Source organism: Halyomorpha halys, unplaced genomic scaffold, assembly GCF_000696795.3.
Source record: "Halyomorpha halys isolate HHAL.00 unplaced genomic scaffold, Hhal_1.1 Scaffold29.1, whole genome shotgun sequence".
Taxonomy (NCBI): Eukaryota; Metazoa; Arthropoda; class Insecta; order Hemiptera; family Pentatomidae; genus Halyomorpha; species Halyomorpha halys.
Genome location: NW_027115892.1, coordinates 705,447 through 719,975, shown reverse-complemented (window position 1 = coordinate 719,975; position 14,529 = coordinate 705,447). Strand labels below are relative to the sequence as shown.

The following is a 14,529-nucleotide window of genomic DNA, read 5'->3' as shown; positions in this document are numbered from 1 at the left end:
ATTTGACCCAAAACAGATAGGCGTCTTTTTATTCCAAACTCCTTAACCATCCTAACCCATTAATTCTTAATCTTTCATCCTTAACAATCCCTGATAATCCCCCGAGGCGTCTGAAAAGAAGATGGCCACGGGACCTTTTAATTTAAATTAATGTTTGAAGTACCACCAATGAGTGGTTCCTTCCCAAGATTTGCAAGTGTATATGAAACATACTACATATTTACCTATTGTATTATTTTGTACAGTTGTAAATTACAATAAATAAATAATTAAAAAAAAAAGAAAAGTTTTTTGATCTTTAAAATTATGCTCATATTGAATCCAATTACTAATCCCAATGATATCTCAACTTCCGTCCCTATTCCTTATCCCAGTAATAAAGTTGGTCTCATGTATAAGATTTTTTTTCTCTTGCATAGTAACCCAAAGGAGGAGAAATTTATTTAAAAAGTGCACATACTCCATGCGAAACCGTATACTATATGTACGTAATGTGAAGTTAATATTGTAATGTGTTATAGTACTATACTGAGAATGTTAAAACATAGCAGAAACAAAAAAGAAGAAACAAATTAAGTATAAATAATTAAAATAATTGTTATTATAGAAGAGGTAAAATTAGGTTTCACACCATGATCATATTTGGGCTAAAGAGAGAGAGCTTTATTCATCTATGCTGCCCAAATACTCGTTTATGATGTGGGGTTGCTACATTACACAGTATACTAATCAATCCGTGATCGGACATATATAAATTACATATATTTACATGAAATACTAAAAAAGAAAGGAAACATTTTTTTTCTCTTTTCCTCCCATAGTTTCCTTTTACAATCAATTCCAGTCTACATACTAAATTCAAATATTTCAATTTATTCCTTTTCTTCCCTTTTTTTTTGTTCCTTCCATTTCACCATTTCACAATTTTTATTTCATCTTATCGACAAATTCACTCTCCCCAATTCACTCTCTCAGATTCTCTCCAGTGATTCATTAAAAAATTCATCATTAGACAGCAATGTGAAATCAAACCAGAGAAATAATAGTCACAGCAGTAGATCAGTTTACAGAAAAACAAACAAATAAATATTAAACATAATTAAAATAATTGTTATTATAAAAATTTACCAAAGCAAAACAAATATATAGATTTAAAAGAAAATATAATAAAAAATTGGTTAAAAGAAATACATCAATGAATAAATAAGAAATGAAAAAAATTAATAAATAAATAAAAATAAAAATAATTAAATAAATTAAGGGAATAAATAAGTTAAAACTCACAAATTGACAGGTCCTTATACTAAAATAAATAAATAAAACAATGAATATGAAATAAATAAGTAAAACAATGAATATGAAATAAATAAATAAAACAATGAATAATCTAGAGCTAATGCCCATGTAGGTGATGATGTATGATCCCCAGGAAGTCCAAAATAATATTTTCCGCCAAGATCACAATATCCCCAATGCTAACACCTAGGCCTTCTAAAAAGCTCCTTGTTCTATCTGGTATTGTTTCGCGAGATCCAAACCAGAGGCCTCTCTCTCTCTCCGAAGGTCTCGCGGAATTTTTCCTTAAGGAAAGGAACGCATTTTTCATATATATCTTTTTTTTTCCCCCCCTTTCCACTCCACCCTCCTGTTCGAGGTCATTACTCTCAAATCTTACCGTCGGATCCAAGACCAGAGCCGTGCCTCCGAATTTGGTGAATACGACAATATCGGCGTATCTTACGGATCCGTATGTGTGAACGCAATAAACGTCATCGAAGCAGGTGAAGTGATATTAGATATGAAGTGCACCAGCTATTTTTGTATTTTCCAAAAATTTAGATTGCTTTAGTGGCCATTTATCTCCGCCCGTTATAGGTAATAGGGTTATTAGAAAATAAAGAATCATATTACATAACACCAAAGGACTCCTAAACAATAAGGAGTTAAAATAATAATTATTATAAATAATTTTATTTAAAAAATAATAATAATGAATTATTGATGTAATTAAAATTGCGTTAAATCCAACAACATTAAAAAAATGAGTGGCTTACTTTTTATAAATACTGTTTTAATTTCTATAACATTGTTCAAGTGTGAACTCTGTGGATATCTCCCAGAACAGAAGTTCTACGGACTATAAAATAGTGATTCGATAGCCCCGTAGTAATTTTACTGTGTAACTGGAACGTATTGCGGGTTTCAGAGTCCTACGAAAATGGGAATTGTGTTACTAGCTACATTGCAAATATGGTATGAGTGTTTAATTATTTCGACACCAAATAATAAGACCTGGAGACTTTTTTAATTTATTCAATGTATGACTTAGCAGTGACGCGGATGAGAGATAAATGCCGGGATGTCCTGAGTCCTGTTCTTTCCTCCAAAAGTGGGTGAAGGGCTCGGTTCGAAATTCCCCAGGATGAATGTAAATATTAATGATTGCCTTCAAAATGTTATTTTACTTTAAATTTAATTTTTTTTTCTATTTCTGTTTTTATTAGTATTATTATTTTGTTTATTTTATTTCTTATTATTTTATCATTTAATTTATATATTTGTAAATATGGTGTGAATGAGCTCTATGATCCTTATTACTATTGTCTAAAAATATAAGACAGAATGTAATATTACACAATAAAAATATTTTTAACAATTGATTTATCAAATAATGTTGTTTTTCCAAAAAAAATATTATTCGTTATGATTATTTGATGAACTAAATTCAATCAAATAACTACCTATGTTATATCTTGATATATTTATTTCATGATTATAATTATTCATGTTTCACGAATCAGCAATGATTTGAACTAGCATAGCAGTTACCATCATGCAAAATTTACTGTTGTAGTAGTATTGTCGCACTGGATTTCGCGTAACAGCAAGCAGTACATGTAGCAGCAGTGAAGCAACTGTCACATTAAAATTCATTTCCATGATCATACTTTACAGCCACGTTACTAACCGTCATAGGCATTGCCATGATTTAAACTCTATGATAGTAGCCTAGTGACAGTAAATACTGCAATTATGGAAACTATCATATAGTTTATACTATAGTAGTGGTTACAATATTTGCTGCAATGGTTGTGAACCATCGCTATATAATGTAGTTTATCTACAATATTTATATATTTTAAACTTTATTTCATAAGTACATTACTTTATTTAAAAGGATTGTAACGTCACAAAATAATTATTTCAAGAAAGCAGTATGTACAAATATTTAGTTGGCTAAAACTGTTTCATGAAATTTAACTAATGACCGTAGTTTATTTGATAAATATAATTTTAAAAGTGCTTAGATTTTCAAATCAGCAAATACCAAATATTAGGGTTCATTTTTATAATAACAGGTAGCGGTATAACACAAAATTGATTGGTAATCGATTTAAGACTCGGATATAATTTCAATCTGGACAAATGTCGAAATCCATAATTAAATTATATTACACAGAGGTCCAAATGTGTCGGTGATAATGACAGTCATTTTATAGCGCATGTGCAGATAGTTGATAGTACTACCAACTATCAAGCAAATACTGATATAGGACAGCCAATTTTAGGTTCTACGATCATAATGGCTGTGATGGCTTCACCGTCACCGTGGAACCCGAACACAACTATAATTCTAGATTATGAAATTTATAGTTAATAGAGTTTCCATACCAGTTTTCGTAGTCTGCTTGATGATAATGCCGAATGATGATATAAATGAAATGTTATCTTATCGTTTTACTTAAATTATTAAAAAAATAAAAATCTATACCACTTACAACCCATAAAGGGTCAGGGGTTCTGTACTTTGTCAGAAAGTACTGTCATTAGACCAACGGTTGTGCAAGAAGATGATTTGTTCAGAATCACGCTCGACCGTCAGATTTTTACCCAATTTATGAGGCTGCTTGGATCCCAGAAGGGCCCTGAACCCACAGGGTTGACTCACGACTACAATGTAAAAAAATAAATTTTCTGCCCAGCCGGATTCGAACTCCGAGTCCTTAAAGTTAATATCATCACTCCTTACCATGGTGCTACCGCTATCCCTTTACTTACATTATAGTATTGTTAGAATATATAGAGACAATCGCAGCCATTCTAAGTAAAATAAGTAATTTGTATCATATTTGAAAAAAGTGAAATTGATTATTTTAGTTTTGTATGAGGCTGTCACCGCAAAAGTGTTCTTCCGAAATGTCACTTCTACATTGATATATTTATTTTTTGTATTACAGTGCACCCTATTGGTGTTTGATGCTTGCAAACTTAATGCCAGGTATATTAAATTATTTCTATTCAAAAAAGTTTGTTTCTAGTTGAAATAAAGTGGAATTGTGTTGAGTGTTGTTCTCATTGCCTCTTATGTAGTTATTCCTTAAAATAAAAAGATGAAATGGATACGTTCAATTCATTTATAGTTGCAGAAACTTATTTAGCATTCCTCTATTAATTTTTGGGGTGGTCAAGCGCATTGAGCCATCCATTATGTATGGACTCAAAAAACGCTTTTTATGATGTATCTGTGTTTTTATAATTTACGTAAATCTTTCTTTATCCTGGATAGCTTTTACAATACCTAGTTCCTTTCATGGGTAAAAAAAAACCCACTACAATCGTAAAGATAAATTTATAGTCACTATCAGTTTCCCACTACAGCACTATCACATTGCCGGAATAGTTAAGAGTACTCTTGTGAAATTTCCGGATGTATTCAAGGCTGGAGTTGCATAAAATCGCTGTACGTAAGAAAATTTGAAGGTATCAAATTAAAAAATAATTGAATTCATCAAGGATCTACAAAACATTGGTTGGTAGAGTCTTCCATTCGTTGGTTGGACAATCTAGTACGTCTTATGGCGGAAGATCAAAATTTCTAATGTGCTTAATGTGAAAACTAACTAATATCATTAGATTTTTTTTAATGTATTAATTTTCTGTTTTTCTTTTGTTTTTGTTTTTTTTTATGTGGCAGAACAAACATGTAAACAGTTCCTCAAATGACATGAATGTGCCGAAAGTTACGTTTCACTATATAACAGTTTTCGCAACATAAAAATGATGTGCCTGCAAGAATAAAAAAAAAGAAAATTTAGAAATGGAATTTAATTTACAAAAAACTGTAATAAAGAAAAGAATTTACATAAGATACCTTAATATTTTGACATGTAATTTAAAACGCTCGTACTTTATATGTGTTTATTTTGTAAGTTTAAACGAAAAGCCCAACAGACGAAGTTCATAGTCGAAAAAATTGATTTTTCGAAAAAAAGGATTGTATATTTAAAAAATTATAATAATCAAATCCCACCCAAATTTTAGTTAGATGAGCTTGGATCTTCAATTTCTAATTATAAGTGCGCCCTCAATTTTTCCGAAAACTTTAATTCATCACTTAATCTTATTCTTTTTAATTGTAAAAGTTTAATTGCATTTACCCACCGAATAAGAAAAAAGCGTAAATACAACCTACTAATTTCATGTTTTTTCTGTTTTAGAGGGATCTAAAAAAAAATATATATATTCATATTTAAGGATTTCTTGAGGTGCTTAAAATGAAAATCATCTTTGTTCCAGTCGTTTTGTAGAACTCTAATCACTCTTTAAAATGTCAGTCGGTCGGATTTTTTTCAATATAGTACTAATATTGAAGTACATTCAGCGTTTTAATCCAAAAATAATTATGTTACTAAATCATTATAATAAAGTTTAAAATAATTAATATCTATATATATCCTCACATACAGCAATAGTGAAGCATTGCCGGATCAGCTAGAAAAAAAAAAATCACCTATAGCGGGTTAATATTAACGATGATATGGAAAAGTTAGTCGTTATCAAATACCGTGGTATCACCATATCAAATACAATTGCCATGGTTACCGTCTTATCACATCATCTATACATATAAAAGAGAATGGTCGAATTTCTGTCCACAATAAACTTTTAATTAATGGAGCGATTTACTATATGTAGTCTGTACATTGCTAAGTCATAGACTGGCTAAAATATTAAGAAAAAATCGACCAAGTATTACCATACTTTCTTAGGACAGTCTGAATATTTTCAATATAGTAATAATATTGATGCTCAGTGATGGTTATGTTTTTAAAAAAAAATTACCAATGGATTCCTCTTTGGTTCAGGAAAAAAAAAAAAATATTGATTCCATTAAACAATATTATATTCACAAAAAATAAGAACATCATGTGGCTTAGGATAAGTTGGTCAAATTTTATTTTAAGGAACAAGCAAATCATATTTCTTCTTAGCGTCATCTCAAACCTCTGAATCCTATTTTTCAAAGAAATTTTTTTCTTTATTGAAATTTACAACTGTACATAATTATACATTTAGTAAATTTGTTGTGTGTTATTATGGAGTGATACAGGCGTGTAGAGAAATTACCCATTGGTAGCACTCTACCAAAGAAATACATTTTTCACCGCAATTTATTTGTAGGATTTTTTTTTTCTCGTGATATCAATTGTTCATATAATCGTTTACTATATAACTCTTTCGCATTTTATCCGACTTTAACGTTGATAGAACGTAGAAATGATTATGAATGATGAAATGAAATAAAAAAATGAATACTGATTTAAAAAATTGTAAAAACATAATGTGGCTTAGGGTAAAGATTGTCAAATTTTATTTTTCGGTACCAGTAAATCATATTTGTTTTTAGCGTCATCTTAAAACCCTAAATTCCATTTTTCAAAGAAATCAAAAATAATAAATTTTTCACATTTATTTATGTGGGGTATTTATCTTTTTTTATGGATACCAATAGACCAGTTATTATAGCCCAAGGACCGGAGTAGCGACCGTAACCGTAACACTTGGCCGAACTGTTCTTTATATTACTCATTACACGTATAATTTAATTAACTTTAATTTATTTATTTATAACTTGTCCAGTAGATTTATTGATTTATTTAGGTTTTATAAGTGAAAAACCGAAAGAAAAACTTAAAAAATTTAATTTTTTTTAACAAACGAATTAGTAAGTTTCAGGACGGACAGAAATGCTCTTCCATGCATAGTTTGGGTTCCGTTATGGTTCTCATTCGGTGCAGAATTTAATGCGGTTCTTATAACTTTCTCTTGGATGCACTGTTCGAGAATTGTAGACGGAAAACTAAAAATCATATCTAATTCATTATTTTATTAAATTAATTAGGTACAACTTTTTAATCGGAAATACGTGTACTTGTATTCTAAGCAAAGTGTTCTAATTTTTAAAATTCGCCAGACTATAAAACGCTATTAGAAGCCTGTTTCGTATCGTATCAACCCACGTCCATCGTCCAATTTAAAGTTACAACGCTATATATGTACATATGCAATATATGTAACCAGAATACAAAACGAGTAAATGTACTCTACAAATTATTATTCCATTTCATTATCTAGTGAAGAAACAACTCATTGGTAGCCCACACGAATACATTTTAATTAACCTCTCAAGTTACTTGAATAATAATATTAAATTTACTTACCTCATCAATAAACGAACATAAAGATACAAACATTTTCTCCCACTGTTAACCCCATGTATAATAATTAAAATGTAAATATTTTGAAATTGTAATTAATTTAATTACATTTTTTATTTTGTGAGTAGTTTGTTTTGTTTTAAAACTAAGAATTTATACTTACTTGTACTAATGTTTATATGGTGAAATAACCGCATATATGGATTATTTGGCCACAATAATGCAACGATCTACGGCCTAAGGTCGCCTCTGTATAGATAGTCAGAATCTTCACAAGGCCTTTCTGTTTAAATTGATAGAGGGCCGTATAGACATGAGGGCCCACCAACATGAGAACAGTGAACTTCGAAGAAAACACTGTCTCTCTGACCATCCACAGCGTACCTTAAAGAACCTATCCACTCTGACCCTTCGGAGTTCTTCCATCACTAATTCATTTCAATATTAGTAACTGTGTAATTTTTTTTTTTTATTTCATTTTGCTTCCTCTTAAAGGGCCGTTTTATTTAAAATTTTGTTCTATATTTTATTTTTTAAGGCTTTTTTTTTATTTTAGTTTATGTTTTCTTATGTTAACTTAACAAATAAACGTTTATCATCAGAGCGAGAGTGTTTTTATTTTGTTTTTTTATTGAAGCTTTCCATCAGAATTACATAGTCGATTGAAGTGGCTTTAACATCCACTTTGGGTATTTCAATACTATTTTGTGTCTTACTCATTGCCCTTTTAATTTTTGTGAAATATTTTGTTAACTTTTAATTTGTTTTCAATAATTTGTAACTAACCATATTTGAGGCGTAGAATCCCAAATCCAACCAAGCCCATTTTATTTATTCCTTAGTAAAAACATAAATGAATAATCATATGCGAATAAAATTATGCTTCCTGCTGCTAGCAGCACTTATCGAAGTAGATCCAAACCATAACAAAATCAGAACGTTTCAAAAGTAAGTGCTTTGTATCTTGCGTTACAATGGAAAGTAGGCAAAAGCTGCATGAAGAAAGAAAAGTAAATAAGATTACTTGGAATTATCATGGCAGTAATATACTTTTATAAAACATTGTTAATGATAACACAATTCATTTACACATATTACAGGTTACTGTCAATAAAGCGGATATATATAGAATAATAATATATAGAATGAATATATTTAAGGCTATTTACATACATTTATGCTACATGATTTAGATGGGTGGAAAGCTAAAAAGCTCCTTGTTATTATTAGATTAGTTTATTTAGATTTGGGTGGGTTCTGTTTCTTCCTCTTGAATATCTAAGGTACCTGTTGATGAATTATTGATTATAAGGTCTTCTGCTAGGTTTGGTACCGTTTTCCTTTGGATCTATTCCTGCATGTTGGTGAAAAAAATTTACTCAAAAAACAAAAAAAGGTGCATATGTTTTGGAACCCTCAGTCCTCCCCTCTGAATAGCCTGTTGATTCAAGAGGTGGTTGGATCACGTTGCAACATCGCCCGACAGGGGGCAGCACCTCACAGTACCATAAATTTAATTTTATTTTGGTTTACAGTAAATTCAAATTGTTCAGGAGCTGTTCCCTAAACATATATTTTTCTAATTCAATTTTATTTTAAAATATAAAATACACTGATTCTAGCCTCAATGGACCAATACACTTCTTAGTTCATTTGAATAAGTATGACCAGATAGGTAGTCGCTGCAGAAATCATCTGAAATAAAAAAAAATTTCTTTGAACACTGATATAATACTTATTTCTTATGATAATTAACTGTCAGTTATTTATCAACTTCTTTACTAAAGTTAATCATATGTTTTGTACGAATAATTGATTATTCGAGTAGAAAATTCACGAATAAAAAAGTATTCGTCTCTCGTCATTCGAATAATATTTGCCCAACTCTGACTGAAATGTTTGTGAAGATTCGTTCTAGAAAGTGGATTTTAATCAAAATCATAGTACTACGTTATCGGAAATCTTTGTGACAAACTAATGTACAATTTTATTTCTTACCGAATGAATTAGAGTACAGTCTATAGAGAAGACGTTGTTAGCTGAAAAGTAGATCTCTTGCTTCATGGCGATATGATAAAATAGTTTATCCTAAAAAAGTTCAAAATATTAATGAACCTAATTAAAATTTTGAAAGAAGATAGTTGACCGTATGAAATAGATTGTTAACCAACGTGTCGTCCCACGACACGAGGGCTGTCAGTTGAATTGAACTCAACTGTCATCTTTGTTTCATTCTGACAGCCCTGACGAAGCCCTTCAAAGTGCTGCGAAACTTTGGTTAGTAATAAATGGTTTTCTTCTACTATTTTAATACCTTTATTGACCACCACTCGGACTATCTTCCTACAAAGAATCTAATTAAAGTTTTAGTTTATTTAGCTCTATTGTTTTTATTAAGTTCTAGAATAAGATAATGTGCATATCATTAAATTTTTCAATATAGTTAAGAAATAATAGTTGCGTATTATTTCCATGTAACTACTAGCATGTCAGCAAAGACTTACTCCATAAATCCAGACCAAGTGACAATGAAGTTTTATTCCAGTAACACCCTCACATCGGAACAAGGTTAAAATGAAATGACCATATCACATACTACTACAAATTGTTATAATTTTTTTTAATATATTATTATTTAACTGTTTCATATTCTACTATAACTAAAGCAGGAGTTTTATATCAAACTTTAACACATCCACTTCTGAAAATTAAAGGTTATTTTAACAAATTAAAATTCTATACCAAAATATTTTTTCAGTTTATTTCAAAATATAAATTTTTCCCTGTCAAATAGGTGTTATAAACCAACATTTTCAATAAAAATTTAACTTATCTACATGAGATTTTCCTTTAATAATTTTTTCAGAAGTGGATATACGGACATTTGACATAAAACGTTTATATATATATATATATATATATTATTCGTTGATTTTACGCTTTCATAGATGTATCTTTCTTTGCTTACCCCTAATAAGGGTCCAAAACGTAAGTCAAAACATTGGTCAGAAGGATTATTACACTGAAAGTTCTAACCATATTGAAGTTATCAGTATACTTTTGGTTAATTATGGTTAATAATGATCCCTCGTACTTTAAAAGAAAAAAAAATCCCGTATCTAATTTCCACAGCTTATCTCTGCAACTGAATAAATGTTACAGGTCACCCCACGATGTTCCTCGGAACTCATCATTACAATCCACCATTTCATTTCAAAATGGCAGCCAAATTTAACTTTCTTTCCCTTTCTCCTCCCAATTTTAATGCGGTATTCATGTATGAAATATATTATCATATTCCATACGGCCATATATCGACCACTTACTTACGATTATATTACAGAAAAATGATTATGGAATTACGATCTCAAAATCTAAAATATATATGTATATATATCTAAAAAATTATCTCTTAAACTTTTGAAAAATGCAACCATACCAATTAGAAAAGTCGTGTAATTCGACACACCAAATATTTCATTAAGTTTATTATTTACAAATATCTAGTAATTTTAAATAATATAGGATAGTCTTAAAATTGGCAGTATTTTTAATTATTCTTTCACCTAAACTGTTGAATATATCTTCAAAATTTAATCATCTCATTTCTTTCTCTGTTTAATTAATTTAAACGCGTTCTGGCAAAGTTAAGACACTGTGACATAGGACATAAATTAGGACCTTGCCGAAAACGCTCACACCAACCACTTAACAACAAAACGATTAATAAAGGTTTTTTTCCGGTGGCTGTGGGACAACCATTACCAAATATCAAAAGCAATTAACACCTTTCGAGCAGTTTCTAGCTAATTTTTTTTTCTGTAAAGAAAAAAGCCGATTTGGCATAATAAATACAGTCTCTCTTATACCTTAATTAATACACGGTTATTTATTTAAACAAATCCACCTGTTCATATAACAAACAGCAATAATTACTAAATAAAAAATAAATCACTAAACTATTCACGTATTTTTACCTCCAGATATTATTTATGAAAACATATATTTTTCATCGACTATTATTTAATTTCTCTCGGACAATATATAAAATACATTTAGGATGCGAAACCAAGCACGTTAGGGTGAAGGTCCTAAAGTACCTTGTTTCAGATCTTTGTTGGTCAATATTTATTTCGCGGCAGTTCCCAGAAACAAATTCATTAAACCAGAAACAAATTACATGCGCCCTCTGGAGCTTTCTTCTATGGTAGTCTCTATAGGTTCTCAATGAAACATGAGCCAAATAGAAATATAGATGTATATTTAGAAATGAAACAAAAAACAACTTACATCACTCACTAAGTCATGAGTAACGTCAACAATAAGTAATCGATGAAGTATAATATCGAACTTTTTGGCCTGAAACAGAAATAACAGAGATTTGTACAATAGTAAAATGATTACAATATTTAATGAAAAACTTCATACAATATATTTAACCATTCTTTTTTTTTCTACAGGTTACCACCCTATTCTGACCTTGGTGGGGATTAGGTTGTTTCCATTCTGTAAGAACACCCCGTCCAGGCCGGATTTGAACCGGCACCACTGCAGTTACGAGGTTGTTCAGGTAGACGTCTAAACACCCTCGCCTATAGATAGCTCCATGTGATACTTAACTCTTCAAATAAACTTTAATTTTTATGATTAAAAAATTAAAACAAATTTCCAAGTGTTGACCTCATACGCAAAGCATGATCATGACACAAGAATATACGACCCTGAGGAACAGAATGTGACTTACTTTCTCATAATTCAATTTTTTTTATATCAATCTTTCTAGGGCTGCCTTAGTTCCATATTCCCTGTTTACAACCATCAAAGATAGTATTTAGTATAGAAGTATTGTTCGCGTCAAGAATAGTATACAATAAAGACAGCTGATACACAAGCTTTAGCTCCATCTCTTTCAAATTCCTGGAAATCTCCCACCATAGACATACCATTCCTCTAGTTCTAACTTATCCCTATCTTCACATACTGCACGTTAATATATCTTTATGTTAGAGATTAGATCATTCTGACTCTACATTTTAAAAGAGTAGTTAAATAGAGTCATCAGAGGGTTGTATAGTAGCACATAGATAGCCTTCATACATAATATGATTCTACCTATTATATAAAGTAAAGTATATCTAACCCCACACTGCGGTTGCACTTCTTCATATTAGAGAATAATAATTTTGATTAATAATGAATTTAGTTGACCGTTTATGTAACCAAAGAGAAGATAGTTGGCGTTGTTGTCAGGAAACAAACACACAGCAAGAACATAGCTCCAGTTTCCTGTCATGGTTGCACTATCACAACATAGAGATTGTTAACGGTTCTGGTAGTTCAACTTGAAAACGAGGCCGTATCACCAGAGAGGTGAGGCGTCACCTTTAGCAAACTAGAGTCTGCAGCAGCACCGATTCGACTGCGGTCTGGGTGCATTGACTGTTATTTCCTCCTGGCCACACGGAACGAAAACTTGACACTCCCACTCTTATTAGAATAGGTTAGTTACCAATAGGATGACCCATGTATGTCAGAAATGACCAGGTAGGGAGTAAAAAAGAAATAAATAAAAAAAGTTTAACGTTTAAATAACTTTGGGAACGAATTTTAAATCTGATGATTTAATGCAGCAAACAACAACTATCAACAGATAATGTGTTATGATTTTATAAGGACCGACAGTTATTAGTCAAGGCGTCTCTACGAGACAGTTCTTATGCTGAAAAAATACAGATACAGCGTAAAATCCGATAGTATGGGAATCATACGAAATTCCTTAGTTTACATGAGAGTTGAATCTGTGGCACTTGCGGCAATGAATGGGCCTTAGGATAAAGTAGAATGCTGTAAAATTTCGACTTGAGCTGGTGGTCTCCATCATAGTTAAAACATTGGCATTCAAGCACTTTACTATACTGTGTTCCTTTCCGGACTGTGACCCCAACCATTTCGCACTTGATTACAATAGATATTTAATCGATGAGCCGTCGAATGCATAACTAGTATTTCTAACTAAAGAATTAACTTACAGTTTTTTTACCTCCATGGAAGTCTTCTCACAGATCATGCATATGGTATAGGCGATGAAGATGAAATATAGGAGGCGAAATACCTTAATGGCAACAACAAAGAAACCAGAGTCAGCTTCTATGACGATAAAGACTTGATAGGAAGTGACCGTCATGAACAAGAACAAGGCAGCAACGATCCAGAGAATTTGCTGGGTAAAGCAGTCATTGAGAGTAAGGCAGGCAGTGACACATCGCTGGTGCAGTTCGGCCAGGGCTTGGAACCGCGACACTTTGTGCCGTGATGAGTCCTCAATCATTTCATTGAGATTCGAGAAACGACGCTGCATCACAAGAACGAGGTGTAAAAACGGATGAAGTACTCCTAAAGCGCTGAGTCTCAACCATATCTTAAATAAAGTAGTGATATTAACCTCTTGAAGATAGAGCGAGTCCAGTAATGTGGTCAAGATATTGAAAATGATTAACAAATAATCGTATGCATCGTTTGTTTTTGTTACTGATCTTTTCCCCAATTGAAGGAAACTGAATTCACTGTCTGATAATAGTTTTAAGAATGTATTAAGTGTATCCTTTTTAAACAAGACGATTATAGAATGAACGAACACAGCAAAATAAGCAGCAACAGAACTTACGAACAAAGCGGATTCTTCAATAAACAAGAGGTGTATACCAAGTGCTAGCTTCGTCACCATCGTATAAACTAATAAAACAGGGTCTAAAGAAAGGCCATCGTGTTTTAGACGAAAGGGAAAGACAGCGAGGGCTTGGGCGACCAGGAAGATTCGGTTCCCTAGAGCCCCTACTTGAGAGGAGAGGCAGACCATATTTTTAGCCAGCCAAAGAAAACTTCACAGAAGGAACGTTGAAAAGACATTGTTTATGTAGGAAACAGCATTCTCTTCGTAGTCGATAATAACCATTTCGTTAATTGATGAATTAATTTGTCACTCATGGCTCAATTAGGGTTGAATTAATAGCATAGAAATTAAAAACCAATT

At 31.3% G+C, this 14,529-nt stretch overlaps 1 protein-coding gene across 1 annotated transcript; it reads right to left on the bottom strand.

Moving 5' to 3' along the window:
• Positions 1-9,143: 9,143 nt before the first annotated feature.
• LOC106683977 (putative gustatory receptor 28a) lies at positions 9,144-13,827 on the bottom strand. The gene is made up of 4 exons (XM_014425762.1): positions 13,612-13,827; positions 11,790-11,858; positions 9,498-9,587; positions 9,144-9,194 (listed from the first exon to the last, which is right to left on the bottom strand). Exons 1-4 carry the CDS (start codon positions 13,825-13,827, stop codon positions 9,144-9,146), a joined length of 426 nt encoding a protein of 141 aa, XP_014281248.1.
• Between the last annotated feature and the right edge of the window lie 702 nt (positions 13,828-14,529).

Excerpts from the sequence above, each read along its gene's own strand:
- LOC106683977 (XM_014425762.1), bottom strand. The coding sequence starts at position 13,827 with ATGATTGAGGACTCATCACGGCACAAAGTGTCGCGGTTCCAAGCCCTG. Across the intron at positions 11,859-13,611 it reads TCTTTGTTGTTGCCATTAAG|GCCAAAAAGTTCGATATTAT; the intron begins GTATTTCGCCTC and ends TTTCTGTTTCAG. Across the intron at positions 9,588-11,789 it reads CTCATGACTTAGTGAGTGAT|GATAAACTATTTTATCATAT; the intron begins GTAAGTTGTTTT and ends GAACTTTTTTAG.